At 35.4% G+C, this 17371-nt stretch overlaps 3 protein-coding genes and 2 pseudogenes across 5 annotated transcripts; 2 read left to right on the top strand and 3 right to left on the bottom strand.

Moving 5' to 3' along the window:
- Positions 1–186: 186 nt before the first annotated feature.
- On the bottom strand, positions 187–1366 carry LOC142554302 (riboflavin biosynthesis protein PYRD, chloroplastic-like; annotated as a pseudogene).
- Positions 835–2057, bottom strand: LOC142554301 (O-fucosyltransferase 30-like; the record flags this gene model as incomplete). Its single annotated transcript, XM_075664986.1, is given in 3 exon segments — positions 835–958; positions 1095–1790; positions 1792–2057. Coding segments are annotated over 2 exon segments (621 nt in total), but the record flags the coding sequence as incomplete, so codon positions are not given.
- A 1711-nt stretch (positions 2058–3768) lies between these two features.
- LOC142553058 (rop guanine nucleotide exchange factor 3-like) lies at positions 3769–6529 on the top strand. Its single transcript, XM_075663050.1, has 8 exons — positions 3769–3918; positions 4198–4552; positions 4799–4915; positions 5022–5176; positions 5272–5346; positions 5435–5737; positions 5846–6190; positions 6281–6529. Exons 2-8 carry the CDS (start codon positions 4237–4239, stop codon positions 6395–6397), a joined length of 1428 nt encoding a protein of 475 aa, XP_075519165.1. The 5' UTR covers positions 3769–3918; positions 4198–4236; the 3' UTR covers positions 6398–6529.
- Positions 6530–7304: 775 nt separating this feature from the next.
- LOC142553055 (protein DETOXIFICATION 34-like) lies at positions 7305–10210 on the bottom strand. Of its 3 annotated transcripts, none has more exons than XM_075663048.1 (8): positions 9645–10210; positions 9101–9377; positions 8752–8995; positions 8435–8491; positions 8108–8346; positions 7882–8000; positions 7611–7697; positions 7305–7481 (listed from the first exon to the last, which is right to left on the bottom strand). In XM_075663048.1, exons 1-8 carry the CDS (start codon positions 9972–9974, stop codon positions 7443–7445), a joined length of 1392 nt encoding a protein of 463 aa, XP_075519163.1. In that variant the 5' UTR covers positions 9975–10210; the 3' UTR covers positions 7305–7442. The 3 variants fall into 3 exon arrangements, with proteins under 3 accessions (XP_075519163.1, XP_075519164.1, XP_075519162.1); XM_075663049.1 differs by having other exon boundaries at positions 8752–8992; XM_075663047.1 differs by having other exon boundaries at positions 8752–9377.
- Positions 10211–12774: 2564 nt separating this feature from the next.
- Positions 12775–17128, top strand: LOC142553059 (AT-rich interactive domain-containing protein 2-like; annotated as a pseudogene).
- The last annotated feature ends 243 nt before the right edge of the window (positions 17129–17371 follow it).

Raw genomic sequence — 17371 nt, 5'->3', positions numbered from 1 at the left:
GGAAGTACTTGGGAATTCTCATGTAGATGATTTGTGGTGTTTGATAGGAGAAAATCAAAATTTAAGAAATTAAAAGAATATTTTTCCAAGAACGAAAATGTTGAGTTTTTGCACGAAATAAATAAATAATCGATTTTCTTCCTCTTGCATCAACGAAGTAGTGCATGCATAGATATCGAAATCATATATTGTTACTACTACTTTTCTATATCAGAGAACATATCTATGGTGCGGTAGATTTTACCTCACAAAGCATGATTATAAAAAGATCATGTTTGGATATTCCAAAGGCCATGAAAAATATGGCTAATACTATCCCGGCATGTTACTCTGCAATTAAGCGATGTATAAACATAGTTTTGACTTCTACATGCAATTTCAACAAAAATATCCCTCAACTATAAGACTTCCACCGGAGATTCTTGACGTCAAATTCTTAACCCTTAGTTTTCATATTCGCAAAGCTTAATGTTTTAACTGCACTTCCACCCCAAATCGGCAAGACCTCCACCACCACTTTCTGGAACAAATCTTTATCGAAACCTTCTTTCAGTATATCCTCAAAATCAATATAGTCTCCCATTAAATCAAGTAAAACGCTACATACCTTTTCTCTTGCAATGTTCAAGAATTTCAGCTAGTCTCATTTTATCAGGAAGAGTCCTCTGAACACCTTCTTGGCCATTTCCCAGCTCTTTTTCAGTGATGATCACTACTTTTGAAGCAGCATCAGTAGTAAAATCAGGAATCTGAATTAGGGAATTTGCAGGTTTTGATAACACTATTGTAAGAGGTTGATTTGCCCCCAGTTCACTAGACACGGGAAACACTAACTTGTTGGCTAGAGCGGTAGAAGAGAGTATAACCGCATCATATTCTTGCAACAATTTTGAGTAATATTCACCACGTTCCATAGCATTTTCACCAAGCTGATCTAGCAAATTTCCGCCGAGTATACCTGTTAAAAAGAATCAACATTGAGGAAAATCGACAATCAATTATGGAATCCACCAAAAGAAGTTCGATCAAAAGTCAACCAAAGTAACGTTTTTTTTTAAGATCAAGAAGCAACATAGGCCAGAAAAAGTAAGTACCTCAGAGTAACGAAGGGTTTTCCGGTCAGCATTTGATGAATGTAGGCTTCATTAAGCTTTTTACACAGTTCTTCCTCGACTCCTACAATCACTTCAATACCGGCCTCTGTAGTCTTTTAACGCCTGCGGAAGCCACAATCAGATTTGGATCCACCACCAATTTTTTCACTTTGGATTTAATTAGTGCTTCGGTGCACGGAGGAGTTCTTCCATAATGGTTACATGGCTCCAAACTCACATATGCAATGCCATTTTCCGCCAAATCCCAGCATCTCTGAGCGCAAAAACCTATGCCCTTAATGAAAGTATTGATCAGAATCTTTGTTTCCTCGTCTTTATCACTAACAAGTCGCTATAACTAAGTCATCTTCCTCTCTGAGATTTATTAGCTTGAAATCATCCGAATCTTTTGCCAACTCCCCCAAATAGCTTCCACTCCAATTATGAAAGGGAAGATCAGTCATCACAAACAAATGAATTGGGAGAGGAACTTTCTGTATCAATGAACCCAACACCTGCTTAACTCCTAAAAACGTGGCTTCCCAGTGATTCTTGAAATGTCCGTCCAATAATCTAAGCTGCACGCACAGAAATGGAGCCTTAATTGTCTCATGAGTAAACTTCTTCCCCGCATTTAAGATCTCCGGCACGAAAGGAAGAAAGTCCATCTTCTGAATCAATAACTGTATCCTCTGAAGCTCTGCGAATGTCAATATGCTATTCAGAGCCCTTATATTTTGCAGTAAAAAGGCTACCAAATGCCAGAACAATGGCTGGTCCAGCAGCAGCGCTAGGACCAAAGGCTTTATAGACATCTTTTCTTTTCCTAATAAACAAAATTTTCTTTTTCTTCCTGAGTTCATCATCGGCCTGAAATGAATCCAAACTCCCATCTTCATCATTGCTTTGGTAAGTCCATACCGTTGTTCGACAATCTTCTGCCGAAACATAAAGTCCAGAATTATATTATGTGAAGAAGCTAAGAATTACAGTGTATCATGCTGCCTTTTCTGGTATAACTATACCCGAGGATAGCACCAACATAATCTTGTCTCGAAAGTAAACGCAAACTAAAATTAGTCTTTCGCTTGATTAAGATAGTTCTATCGGACAAGCTTCCTGGATCACGTTTCATAGATTCCGTGACTGGAAAACGTTTAATCTGGGCTAATTTACAAACATCATGTGTAACCAAAAATCAAACTCCAGCAACAATGTCATCTACATGGGATTTCATAAGCATACAATAACAGCACGAACACTCTCAATTCTTCAGATTCATAACAAACATTTAATTTAGTCGAAATCAAAATTTTGTCAAATATTAACAACACAAAAATCATGGAAGCGCTTCTAACAATTAACCTGTGACTGAATGTTTCCAGCAAAACGAACGAAGCATCATAATGTAAAATTCCAATTTTCATCAGTCTTCCAAGAAACCGTTTTTCAATTCATTTCAGATTCATATCATAATCAAAATATGGCATTCCAATCCAATCCAACAAATTAAACGTACGACCTCGCTAATACAAAAATCAAGGTGTATTGAAAGGTCACGGATAGAGAATATTCGTCCATATGCATAATATCAATTTTCATTAAAATTTAAAATATAGACAGTAGAAATAATTTAATAATGTCGAGATAGGAAGATAATCAATATCAATGTTTATTTTCTAAGGTATTCAATACCAAACATTTGTTCAAGTGAATATATGCTGACCAGCATGATTTATCGGCTACTACGTTAGCACTAGACCTCGTGTTCATTAAAAGATATCAGTTGCATATCATTAAAAAAAAAAAAAAACTTATATACAACTTAGTATGTATATGGACATCTACAATATCATCAACATACATAAAAATGGTATCCGGCTCAATATTTTATATTACCTTTTCGGCCAATTCAAGGTGGGCAACTCCGCCGCACGTCGATTATCCTGCTAACCCTTATCAGTTAATTTGGTACCTATTATTGGGGCGCACGTCGATCCACGCATTTAATCCAACCATGTTTCCATATGTCTACATTTAATTAATTAAAACAAACGAAAAAAAGGTGTGTCTATATATAACTCGTTTTTATATAATTATCATATGTGTATAGATATGTATTATTTAATTTTTTTAAAAAAAGTGTGTGTGTGTATACGCGTATATAGTTAGATATGAATATGATATGCGAAACAAAATAAAGATTATGTATATCTGTGATACGGGTCAACCTTATCGATATTCACAATAAAAAGTAATATTCTTAACATAAAAATTAATATTTTTTCATGGATGACCAAATAAGATATCAGTCTCACAAAATACGACCATGTGAGCCCGTCCGACACAAGTTTTTTGTGGAAGATAAATTTGAAAAGTAAATAAAATAATTGCTTATTTATTATTTGAAAATTTTGTATAGTGGAAAAATAATTACCTTTCATAAATGATCTTTAGAAGAAGAAAAAAAACATATATTTTATAAAAAAATATTAATAGGAGTAGCCCAAAGGTTGATGAATTTTATTACTTATTAAACCACTTCGTTATACAATAATCATAAATCATTTCATTTCATACTCGACTCTAACATTTAATCCAACGCACATTCCATACTCAGCATTCATGCTTTGTCTTTCAACCAAATTCAAAATTTATACATCCGCAGCAGATTTTCTGGACCAATGGCCTGTAATATATCAAGATTTTAGCCATTAACTTCAAAGAAAGAAAATATGGGTAATTTAATGGCAAAATCTGCAGAAGATGATGGCAGTGTGAAGAAGATGATTCACAAGGAAAAGGGATCGCTTTTTTTCTAACGGTGCCCTCCAAACTTCAACTGTTCAAATTCAAAATGATGCCCTTAATTAAATTATAAGAATTGATTAATTTTGTTACCGTTGCTTTCTTTTTTCCCGTGTATTTTCACCGTATCTTTTCCAACGGTTCGCTCTACTTTTTTTCCAAGAAAGTGTATATGCATGCAGCACAGACTCAGTCAAAAGTTCTGATACAAACAAATATACATCTCCTATTATTCTTGAAAATTATTGTTCTTTATTTAGATATTATCGTAGAACTTTATTGAATTTCTCTGCAGGATTAAGTAAACTAAGAGAATCAAGAATCAAGATCAAGAATGGACAGCAGCACTTCGACTTCTGATGAAAATGGCTACTTGGGATATCAGCTTTCACCTTCTTCCATGGATCAAACAGATCACTCAGTTACGGAAACCTCGATTTTCTCGATTCAGAGCAGCGATTCTTTTGCACACTGTAGGACTAATTCAGAGACTTCGGCCTACTCAGAGCACACAGATGATTACAGCTTTGCAGAGACATCCTCTCCATTCTCGTGGAAGGGCGGCTTTAAATCTCCGGTTAGAGGGAAACATTCAAGATTGGGCATGACGCAGCATAAAGATGGAATGGATGAAGACATAATGGATTTAGGTGACTTTCATTTGCAGACATTTTCTTGCCAAATGCTTGAATATTACATTAATTCTAATCTTGTTTGCGAGACATGTTCTTGTAGGCCCTGGAGGGTGATGGCTTTTCTTATATGGGGCAATTCTTGATTATTGATATGTTTTGGATTTTATGTAGTTATGAATGGATCAAGATTTGGATTTCCACGTTTTTGTGGTAGTAACTGGCAGCATAATTATATGGTCTTCTCTGATTTTTCTAATGCAGAACTGGAATTGATGAAGGAGAGATTTTCAAAACTATTGTTAGGAGAAGACATGTCTGGAAGTGGCAAAGGAGTCTGCACTGCTGTTTCAATCTCAAATGCTATTACCAATCTTTATGGTATATATTGATTTTCTTACCTTTCTTTTGTGTTATATATTTCTTGTTGAGCACACTGAGTTTTCGAGATCAGATCTGATATAATGTTTATTTCGATAATGTGCAGCTTCTGTATTTGGTCAACACCAGAGATTAGAGCCATTGAGTCTCGAAAAGAAGTTAATGTGGAACAGAGAAATGAACTGCCTCTTATCAGTATGCGACTACATAGTAGAATTTACTCCCACGTTGCAGCATTTCAAAGATGGAACTACTTTAGAGGTGAAAATGTTTCAACTTCTTTGGGTAAAATTTCCATTTCATTTTTGTACCATATCCCCATGGTTTTTAATAGTTAATTACATTTTAACTTACAGGTGATGAGTAGCATCCCAAGATCGGATATTCATCTCAACCTCCCGGCCTTGAAGAAACTTGATGCAATGCTCCAGGTGAGAAAAAGGAAAAAAGAAAAGCGATTTGTTGCTAACGGATTATGCCATTATGGTTGTGTAACAATGGAACAATTTTGTGTAACAGAATATGCTGGAAAGTTTTAGAAAGACTGAATTTTGGTACGCTGAAAAGGGCAGCATGTCCGGGAATTCAACTCATTTTGGATCGTTCAGAAAATCGGTTCAGCAGCAGGCTCAGCGGAAGGAGGAAAAATGGTGGCTTCCTGTTCCTTGTGTTCCCCCTGTGGGTCTCTCCGAGAAATGTACGAAGATTTTGTGCCAAAAACGCGACTGTGCCAACCAAATTCACAAGGCCGCAATGGCCATTAACAGTGGCATTCTTACCGAAATGCACGTCCCAGAATCTTACATTGCTTCCCTTCCCAAGGTACCCGTCACTTCTGTTCTGTGACAAAATCCAATAGACACTAACATTGTCTTCGTATATGTACTCACCACCCTTTACATTTTCACCTCGTTTTCTTCTTAAAATTAGAGTGGAAAAGCGAGTGTGGGAGATACAATCTACCGATACATGTGCAATGCAGATACGTTCTCGGCCGATCACCTTCTCGACTCGCTCAACATAGCCTCGGAGCACGAAGCCCTCGAGTTAGCAGACAAGGTTGAAGCCTCGATGTACACGTGGCGACGTAAAGCGTGCATGGCTCACTCAAAATCGTCATGGGACTTGGTTAAAGATCTCATGTCCGATGTTGATAGGAGTGACAAGAACCATGTCTTGGCAGAAAGAGCAGAAACCATGCTACTATGCTTGAAACAAAGATATCCCGAACTCTCACAAACTTCATTAGATACAAGCAAAATCCAATATAACAAGGTTGAATGATCCAAAATGATGCTAAATGGGTTTATTGTAAAAATTTATATATCTTTTTTAAAAAAATCATATAGAATTTTGTTTTTGCAGGACGTGGGACAGGCTGTGTTGGAAAGCTATTCAAGAGTGCTGGAAGGTTTAGCTTTCAACATTGTTTCTTGGATCGAGGATGTACTTTTTTTACATGAAACCACGAAACAAGATTAGCTCATTCTAGTCATATGATGATTTATGTGGCAAGAATACAACATTTCACATATTCTTATTTTTTTAAATAGGCTTATTCGAATGGGGGACAAAATTTTCGGATGTATATCGGTACTTTTTTTTTATCCCACTGCTTTATTGTGCAGTCATTCTCGACTTACTTTTTTGTGTCATTGATCCAAAGTACGCATGTATAATTATTATTTACAGACTTGCTAAGTTAAGATTCAGCTTAGCGTGTAATAGATTAACAGTTGGATCGATCATACCTTTTCTCTAATTTTTCAATAAATAAACCAAATAATATAAATTATTTAATGACTAGCATAGTTTTAAATACTTTTATATTTATTTTTTTCCTTTCATACAAATTTAATTAATTACACTATGATTACAAACTTATAATAAAAATTGTATTATATGTATAAATAAATATATTGATGCAATGTGTGTGCATTGAAAACTAAACAGTTAGTTGAGGGGTGGGTGGATTCAGGAATCACCATCTTATAAAACTATGGGACAAAATTTGTTAGTAATTATTTATACTTATATTATTAATTTGAGCACATCATATTAACTAACTTTGATATGTCAATGTGACATCAAAGTTTTTTTCACGGTTTTACTCTTCGCAATATTTGTTGGCTAATTTTGTTGTGAGTTTATTATTAATTTCCGTACATCTCTATATCTTTTCTTATTTTTTTAACTTATCCAAATAAAATAATATATATATATAATATATATATATTTTTACACAAAAATTATCAACATAAAAAAAATTTAATATACCACTAAACACTAGTTTTCTATAATTTTTTGAGATTGTGTGGTGTGGCTACGATTTAGAATATTTTTTTCAACATAAATTAAAGATAACTTTCTAAATCAAGGGACAGTGCACTATCTTAAGAATTTTTGTTTATTATAAATTTATAATCATATCTAAGATAGCTCGGGCCTCCCTGTGTCACGTCACTAATACTTACCGAATTACATATCATTTCCATCCTCAGCGAATTTCTACTTGACCATGCCCTCATTACGTCCACCTACGCATTCTTTCTGAAGCTTGTGCCACCTACAAGTCAAGTGAAACGATGTTGTGAAGGGGCTTAAACGTAAAACTAGACTACGCATTGTCCATCAGAGAATGTGTATTTTTTCTGTTGAATCATATCTTAGGAATCAACATCAGAATATTTATTACCTCTTCATCCCAATTCGTTTTACACACGATAATTAAAAGAATCAAAGTTTGCAGAAAAGTTCCAAGTATCATACCCAGCCAAATTCCCTGCAAGCAACCATTCATCATCAGTAAATTTTGTACACGTCGAGAATACTAACTTGCTGACGATTTTATCTGTACTTTATTCAATTCCCTTGTTGTTTGCTTTCTGTGGATATGGTTATGTTACGATTCAATTCACATGCATGATTAGTCGTCCTGCAGACTGAAATGAAGACCCTTATATTACCTGCACTCCAAGATTAGTTTTATAACCCAGAAGGAATCCGATTGGGAGTCCTATGATGTAATAACAAAACATGTTAATATAAGCCACAAGTCCTTGCCATCCTCCCCCTACAGCAACTCCTGCAGACACGACATTTTTTTTTCCTGTCATCTTAAAATCTTTAAATAAATATTCCAAATAGAATATCTATATTATTATGATTATCACAATATAACTGGTATTGAACCTGAAATCACTGGCTGAATGCTATTCAGTACCAGGGTTATAGCTAAAAGATGTGCTAAATCGGAGACGGCCTTTTGCATTTTTTCGCTGTTGGTAAAAAGGATTGCAAAATGGTCTTTTGTTGCCATTATTATCACCACGCTCAGGAGACCTATGATTACAGATTCGGCAACAGTGACAACGACTGAGTACTTGGCAGCTCGAGGACGTCCTGATCCAAGCTCATTTGACACGCGAACGCTGGAGTAATATAGGATGAAATGAAGCAGAAAGACACTAACTGATTCAGGTGAGAATAATTTATTCCTTTTTTTCCCCATTTTTTTACCTTATTGCTGCATTAATCCCAATGAACAGCATACCTTCCCATCCATTCAGGTTCATGCTGAATACAAGACAATAAATATGTGATAGAATAATAATAAAATTGAAATTTTTATGTTTATTTTTTTCTAAAATTCAAGTTTCACCCTCCCGAATTCATAGAGTTGCTCCTCCCCGTCCCCCTCCCCTTACTGTTCCACACATCTTGAGTCCCCATAAGCTAGAATTATCTTGTATTGCTATTTCAAATGGTAGATGGGATCAGGAAGTACGGGTAGGAAATAGTGCTGAATTAAAATTTGAGCGAATACGTGATATTACCAGATAGAAAGGGATCCAACAGCCAGGACAGGATCCTCTAGATGTCCAGTGAGAACTATTATACTCATAAAATACCATATCTCTAAGCAAATCATAACGGCTGAGGCAATCGAAAGCTTTGCAAATCCCCAGATATCCTTAAAAGCGAGCCACGACAATCCGTTCCAACTATCTTGGCACCACCCAACTATATACACAACCTGAGCTATAGCAATACCCCATGCTGATACATCATAGGCTGCTGCTGCACCAGCCAATCCCCATTCAAATACTTTAACAAACAAAAGCAACAAACCTATGTGCAAGATAAAGGCCACTAAACCAACCCATGCTAGAGTCGCCACCTTACTTTGAGCTTGCAGGAACTTCTGTGTAGGAAAGTTAATGGCCAGCGAAAACATTTGTGGAATGATTTTTATTGAGAAATTTCCTGCTATTTCGGCAATGTCGTGTCTTTGTCCTAGTAGCTTTAGCAAAGGTGTGGCATAGATATAAAGGGGTGAAAGGCAGAAACAAGCCGTTGTAAGTATTATCCACGATCTTTGCATGTAAATTCCCAACATTTCTGTTTCTCCAGCTCCAAACGCCTGTCCACATAACGTCTCGAGTGCACTAGCCATACCAAGCTGTTAAATCAAGAAGATATGATATGAAATGCTTTGATGTTTTGATCTCCTTTAATTTGGATAGATCTGGAATCCATAGAGGGGAGAATCTGGGACAAGGGAGGCGAGGTGGGACGACTGGATAGATAGATATTGGGGGATAACACTTGTAATGCTAGAAAAATTATAAATTAATTTTCATAAATTCTTTTCCAAGGATACAATTTGTCCTCTGTCGGATCTACTATTGCTTTGAATTATTCAAAGTTTGAAACATAATAAGCTTACCATGAATCCAAAGGATAAGTTTGCAATTACTGATAAACAAATAGCGACTGCAGATAGCTCTATGTCCCCTATGTGCCCCACAAAGATGCTAGTAAAAGAATTGATGCCATAATTGCACAAGATATTGAAGGCAATAGGAGCTGCAATAGACCAAAGCTTGATGGATTCTAGGTTAATCACATTTTTCGCATCCTCGTAACTTCTTACAGGAGGATAATCGTCTCCCTCCCCATTCACCAACAAAGTTGACGGTGCCTCGTGAAGCAACGCCTTTTCATCTAAGTTTGGGTTATAAAGAAATGTTGGTTCATCCAATTCCAAGACAGCCATTTGACTCGTAGACAAGTCCAATGGTGACGATACTGTTGAAGAGGCTGAGACATTGCTTCCCAATGCTCCTCCTCCATCATTTCCCGTGCTACCCGCAATCTTTACGCCTTGTGCTTCACCCCACGCTGTACTGAATTGATATTCGATTGATATCTTCTTTTAATTAGTAGAATGGGCTTCCTTTTTCAGAATCTTTTGTCTTGTTCATTTTTTTTTTGGGTTATGGTTATCAGAGTCTGTCATCTTATCATATATGAATAATGATAGGAGATTTTGACTAGTGGTAGTTAATTCTGTTATGTTATTAGCTATGGAGAGGAAGGGAGAAGACAGAGACTTGTTTTTGACCCTAGAATTTAGTTAAAAAATTTCGGTTTTGTTTTATTTTTTGGGGTGTGGAGAATCAACGGTTCCTGATTCCTGTACTTGAATTTTGAGTATTACGTTTGCCTTCTTTTTCAAAAACAAACTCTTACGGGTTTTTTTTTTTAATACAATGGTGATATAGAATTTCCTATTTAATCGGGATTTGAATCCGAAACCGACTCTTTCTAACACTTTTACCAAAATATCCCTCTAAAAAAGCTTATTATTTTTTGAAAAAACTAGATGTGCAGCTGTGAATTCAGGTTGGTCCAATTCACCGACAAATTTATATGAGTTGGATTAGAATCTCTCTCATTTAAAAAAGGGCTTCCACTAGCCAATTCGCATGGGTCACGTGCCAACCAACGATGGGTCAGGATGGCCTGCAACAGAGGCGGGCTGGCTTGCGAGTTAACTTGTAATATGACGGGTTTTTGCAGGCCAACCCGACTTGATACAGTTGACTGTGTGACATTTTTAGATATGGTAATTAAAGTTTAAAACTTAATAATTGATTAAAATGTTTGGTGCGATTAAAACAATCATACCCAATAAAATATCTTGAATTGATGATCACGAACTAATTTCTTCAATAAATCGAATCAAACGACTTCAAAAATGTAATTGTGTATCAAAAAAAATGAGTGAGATGATTCCGTCTAAACGCAAAGTCACTTCAACTCTCAAGTCAGTAATCAATACAATATTTGAAAAAAAAATACAAGATTAACATAAATAATCGTGCATAAAAAATGTATCTCTTGCATGTGTCTCACTGAGGAGTCGAGCCCAATTCCACTAGGCCCGAAATTGAATATTATTTATGTATTTTTTATAAAGGGTGAAAATGAAGTAACTTATGCACACATGATTTATAATTTTCGACCATTTATTTAACAATTAAACTAAAAAGATTTATAAAATATTAATGTACTTATGGGCATCTTCCTTTCCCTTGATGTCTATTACATTGCTGACCTGTATGGCTGTATTTTTCATTTTCAAATATGCCAAGGATTATATGATCTGGTTGTACTTTGTTATTTGATTGAAATTGGAATTTATTCCTTCAAAAATTTTAAAAAGGGAAATTTTTGTTCAGTTCCTATCATCCTATAATTCCATGGGCGTATTTTCTTTTTTTCGATTTTGTGTCTATATTTTTGGATGGTGTATTTTTGTTTTGTACTCTACGACATGATTGATACTAATAATCTTTTGTACGCGTTACATGTATATATGTTTTTAATTTTTATTTTAATTTATAATAGATGAGTTGAGTTGACAAAATATAAAAATACTGACCTTGACGTTAGAAATGTCAAAATGAGCCTGACCTGGCCCGAACTATCATATATAATAGATGAGTTGAGTTAACAATTTTTCAACCTACCTCGTTTTTCTTGTTTTGACATATCTTCCTATATATGTCAAAACGAGCTAACGAAGTGGGCCAACCCATAATCCGTCACAACTCATCATTAGGTGGGAGGGTCGTTCAGTATCTCTGACGGGTTGAGAAGTTACCAACCAAACTCATTCTAGCTTTTTTGACAACTTTATATATAATTGACACATTCTTGTTATTTTCGAATCAAGAATGAAGTATGACATTATTCGTTTTGTGATCGGTTCAAGTTTAATTGATAGTGTCTACGGCAGTTGATGATATTGATATCATTTTTCTGCTCCATGTATATGAAATCTTTACTTATTTTTTCAAAATCAGATAGGAAATTAGTAATAGGGCACAACCAAATATGGTCACACACATTAAATCTCAATTATTTTGAAACGGACGAACGATATATCACATTAATTTTTGTTTTAGTGGGCCCACGAAACTTTGTTGGGAACCTTTGGTTAGCACAAGGATCTCATTACTTGACCTAACAAAATACCGAGTTTCCAAAAATATAATCGAGAACCTAAGTTAGGAAACCATAGTTAACCAGTATTCCAAATTTTAAAGCAATCGCACTCAGCTCCATCGCAAGTTCATAATCCTCGAGACTTCATCCTGCCTCTCAAATCCTCTCTCTTCTAAATTTTTAGATCTAACCAAGCCAACCCCTTATGCCAAATCTGCTAATGTATTCAGAGCTAAGACTTGACCATTTTTATTTGTTTTGTATTATATATACACAAAAACACTATATAATAATCTTATGAACTCACATGAAATATATTTTTTTTACCCTTTTTTCGAATGCCCCATCCCTAGCTACACAACCATGACAATTAATTCAAGGCATCGACTGTTACTATCTGAGGTCTGGTCGGGTTTAATTACTCTATTTTTTTATTCAATTTTAAGTAGAAATGTAGACATGAATTTCAACATGAATAGAATTATTCTTTCCTAAAGTATCCTTGTCCAATAAACTTTGGAAGAAAGACTGCAATGTTGTGAAATAAAAGGAAAATGTTTATGCAACAAAGGGCCAAGAATTGGAGAAGAAAAGTTTCAGCCCTAATATCACCCTTCATAGTCCAAAAAAACACTGAAAATTCAATTTACAGTGCCTCTCTCTTTTCCCAATGGCCCCTCAAACAATTTCATGATTTATTTTTTTGGGCTATTTCTACATTTACCTGTTTCTGTACGGTGTACAAATACAGAGCCAATTTGTAGTATATTTTCTCCCCTCTCTCTCATTCTGTTCTTGAGAGAGAAAAGAGCGGGACTTGAAAATTTTCCTGTATACAGGCTTCTGAAAAATATAGGTATCTCAGCAATAATCCATCGTTTACCTTCTCACCCTCAAAAACCCACCCGAAATCTATGGCCCTTTTGCCTTGATTCCTTTTTAAAGGTCCAGGAAGATTGTGTTCTATTCTTTTGTTTACACACACTCGCACTTCCGCTACCTGCTTTGGGTTTTTAACTTGTTGTTTAGTCTCTTGATATATAGTGCTTTAAATATGTGTGATAATATGAATGCGAGTTTTGTTATGGTCTGAATGTAGGGAGACAATGGGTTGATTTAGAATCGAGTTCAGGGGCTGGTATCGAACACAACCGAGAAACTATTGCAAACGTTTCGATATCTCTTTCTTCATTTTGAATGTGAACGTTATAGAGAAAGGTAGGGTGAGTTTTTGTTCATTGAGATTCTTTTGTTTTTTTTTTTAAACAGTTTTCTGCGTTTTGTGTTTTAGGCCGCTGCCTCTCTGGTATCTGGTGGACACGAAGTTGACGGAGTGTGGTTTTGATTTAAGAATCCGTCCAGCTTTATTTTTTCGTTTGTTGTGTCGAGTTTTTGTAATGTATAGAAGAGATATTTGAGGAAAAGGAAAAGGGAATACAGGGTTCAACAGTTGGTTCTATCGGACTGTCAAATGGTGGTTGAGTCGGATTTGAAGGTGTTTTTATCAGGTTTCCCAGATAAAACCAATAAAGATGTAGAATTGGAGCAGTTAAAAAAGAATACATTGAATCTCGGTGATGTGGATCAGGGTATTGTGGAACTGAACCGAGATTTTAAGATTGTCATTGATAAGTGTACTAATGAGCTTGCAGGTAATGTGGATGGTTATGAAAAGCAAAGTAATATCAAAGATCGCGATGGCGAAAATGATCAGGCCTCAGATGAGGATCCAGATACGAGGAAGAGGAAGCGCGAATGCTGCTTAGACATACTGAATTGGCTCACTAACATCGCTAAAAATCCTTGCAACCCCGCAGTTGGATCTATACCAGAGATGCAGAAGTGGAAGTACTACGGGAGTGAGCAGACGTGGAAGAATATCCTGTTGGTTCGTGAAGAAATGCTTCTGGAAAGAAATGCCGATAAAACTTCTCAACATTCGATTCGGCAGGTGCAAATCAAATATTTTTTGCCTGTGTTTGAATATTAAAAATGATACCATCTTCAGTTGTTACTATGCTTCATCGTGTTGTTATTGGATTATATTTTTTGGCTCTTATTTGGAGGCATGTCATGTTGCACATGGCTCTTAATCTAGGACTCTTGACTATTTAATTGGTCAAGAAAATGTAATCTAGCTTTGTTGACTATTTTGATTGGTCAAGAAAATGCTAAATTGCTAATCAAATTGCCGTGGTCTGATAATAGTAGGGATAGTGGTTTTTGTAAGTTCATTCTACAGGAGCATAGTTCGAAATCCCAATTATCCATAGCAGAAAGAAATGATGATTTTATTTAATGTTTTAGGTAAATTTTAAATTCATCTTATATTATTTTAGTTGGATGTGATGGTAATTCAGGACAAGTTTCATTTCAAATCCATCATTCCAATAATTTCCCAAATCAAATATCTTCTATCCAGATGCAACCTGAGTGAATGCAGCAGAATAGAAAGTCACCTATCCACTTAATTACGTGTCACCTCCCGCGTCTGGAGCGTATCGACACTGACATTGTTTAACGAATATAAATTCGATAAAAACAAGTGTCGTAGTACAACATAAATCAAACAAGTCTGTGTCATAAATAATTCGAAAATAAACTTGTCTTTACGGCAAAAATTGATCAAAACAGAAGTGTGGATGCGCACCAAAATGATAAGAATCCTAACGAAATCAAAGAATAAAAATGGTAATTAAATGTAAAACCTTCATCAACCCCAAAATTGGTTCTGCTCTTCTTGCTCAATTTTTTCTTCGTTCTTAACTGAGAAAGGGAATGTAAGTGGTGAACGTTTGGATGAAATACTAACAAGTAGGGCAGATTGAACGTAACATATAACAGGATTTGTAAAATCTCATACATGAACTTTTCGAAAATATCATGACATATTGTAAACGTATCATCATTATATAGCACTGAAATCGCATCTAATTTCTTCGATAGTAATTAGTCCATAATTTTTAATCCTCCAAGGTGAGATTCTTTGAAATGATTATAATCCTATCGCTTTGGTATCATATCTTATTACAATTTTTGAAATTCCTATCAATTTAAAATTTCGATTCATAATAATGTCTAAAATCATAATTTTATTTCAAAAACGTAAATTAAAAAAGAAGGTATATTCAATCGATTTAAAACATATACTTATTTTGAAAACAGTAACCCACTTACAGATTGTCTTAATAACATGAAGGACAAGGGGTTGTTGCTCAAAAATCTTCTTCCTCTTGCTTGAAAATGTTCTTCCTGTTGTTCAAATTTATGGTTTCCTCATAAGAGAGTTTCTGCAGCTTTTCGGTTACTGTCGGCCTCTAGCATTGCTCGAAATTCTGGAGTAATTTGTGGTGTGACTTTCACAAGGTATGATTGTAATAGGTGCTGAGAATGTTGTTGAGATAGATTTGATAGCTCACAAATCTCGAAATTTGATGTGAATTTTTTGATAAGCTAGCTATGCTTATCTCAAGATCAATTCATATATCTCAATAAACTTATTTTGAGAAGAATCAATCATATGGATATATTTATTTCAAAGTTCCTTTATCTCTTGATATAAGAACTCCAAATTCCTTCATTTTGGTATATTTTGGTATACTCATATCGAATTCCTTTATCTTGCCCAAACTTGGAAGGATTGATCCCCAAATCAGAAATTTCTAAATCGAAGCGAGTCAATTTTCCAAACTTCTAGTTTAAATTTTCGGGTCTTTACATTACTTCTTCCGTGTTAATACTCCATTGTACCCATCTTTTGTGGTTAATGTTAGTTTGATATTATCTAGTTATTGAATATTCCGGCATCCTTGAATGAAACATTTTCTTTACTTGGCAGAAGAAGCAAAAGATGCATCCAAGCATGTATGAAGATCAGTCGGTTTCTGAAAGGTTAAGATTTAGCCAGAGGCTCCTTGTAGCTAATAGATTCTTCCAGCAAAACACGAGGACAGTTGTGTTCAGAACCATCATCGTCAGGTGGTCAAAGTGACAAGTATTCTTCTGATAAGCAGTCTGATTCAACAGCAGATTCAATTGGCATTGGAAGCAATCATACCCGCAAAAAATACATTCCTATAGGCCCACCTTTTCAAGTAGACGTACCGAAGTATATTGAGGCAGCTTATGATAGTGATTGTAAATGGTTAGGCACCCGAATTTGGCCGGTTAACAAAGGTGGACACAACAAGAGCTTGATTGAAGGGGATCCTATAGGAAACGGAAGAAAAGAATTATGTGGATGCCCGTTCCCTGGTTCTCTCGAGTGTGTCAGGTTTCATGTTGGGGAGAAAAGGATGAAGGTAAAACTTGAGTTGGGCTCGGCTTTTTACAAGTGGAAATTCAATTCCATGGGAGAGGAAGATGCACTTTCGTGGACTAAACAAGACCAGAACAAGTTTCAGGATATAGTGAACTCGAACCGGTTGTCATCTGAAAAATACTTTTGGGATGAACTTTTCAAGTGTTTTCCAAGAAAAGGAAGGGAAGCTCTGGTCAGCTACTACTTCAACGTCTCTCTTCTACGCCGTAGAAGTCTACAGAATAGGAACATCACAAGCAGTATTCATAGTGATGATGAAGATTCTGAATTCGGGCCAATTTGCAACAGGTTTGGTCAAATGACTGCTCAATCTGCAGGATCCATTCTTTGTTCACCAAAGAAAACTATGTGAATCGCAATTAGGAGTTGCCATCCTAGTAAATTGCAGCAGATTTTGACGATAGTCCGAAAGATACCAACGTTGGCTCTTTCTTCAGGCATGTTTATAAGCTTTTGGCTGGAAGAGAGAGAACTTATATTGGGTCTTTGTTTTAGCATTTACCTTTTTGTTACATCATAATAATCAATTTTGGATTCGATCTATATTTATATTTTTAGTATATCTCTTGTTAGACGATTTCACGAATTTTTATATGTGAGACGGGTCAATCCTATCGATATTTACAATAAAAAATAATATTCTTAGCATAAAAAGTAATATTTTTTCATAGATGACTCAAATAAGAGATCCGTCTCACAAAATACGATTCGTGAGACCGTTTAAACAATGTTTTTGTCAACAAGTTTTTGTCTAACATGTTTTATGTTGACTATGGATCTTTCGAAAAATGTGAATCACATCAATGGATTTAGCCTTTGGCTGACTGCACTCGGTCCAA

Source organism: Primulina tabacum, chromosome 8 (genome assembly GCF_025594145.1).
Source record: "Primulina tabacum isolate GXHZ01 chromosome 8, ASM2559414v2, whole genome shotgun sequence".
Taxonomy (NCBI): domain Eukaryota; kingdom Viridiplantae; phylum Streptophyta; class Magnoliopsida; order Lamiales; family Gesneriaceae; genus Primulina; species Primulina tabacum.
The sequence above is the reverse complement of the archived record's forward strand: the minus strand, read 5'-3'. Positions and strand labels throughout refer to the sequence as shown.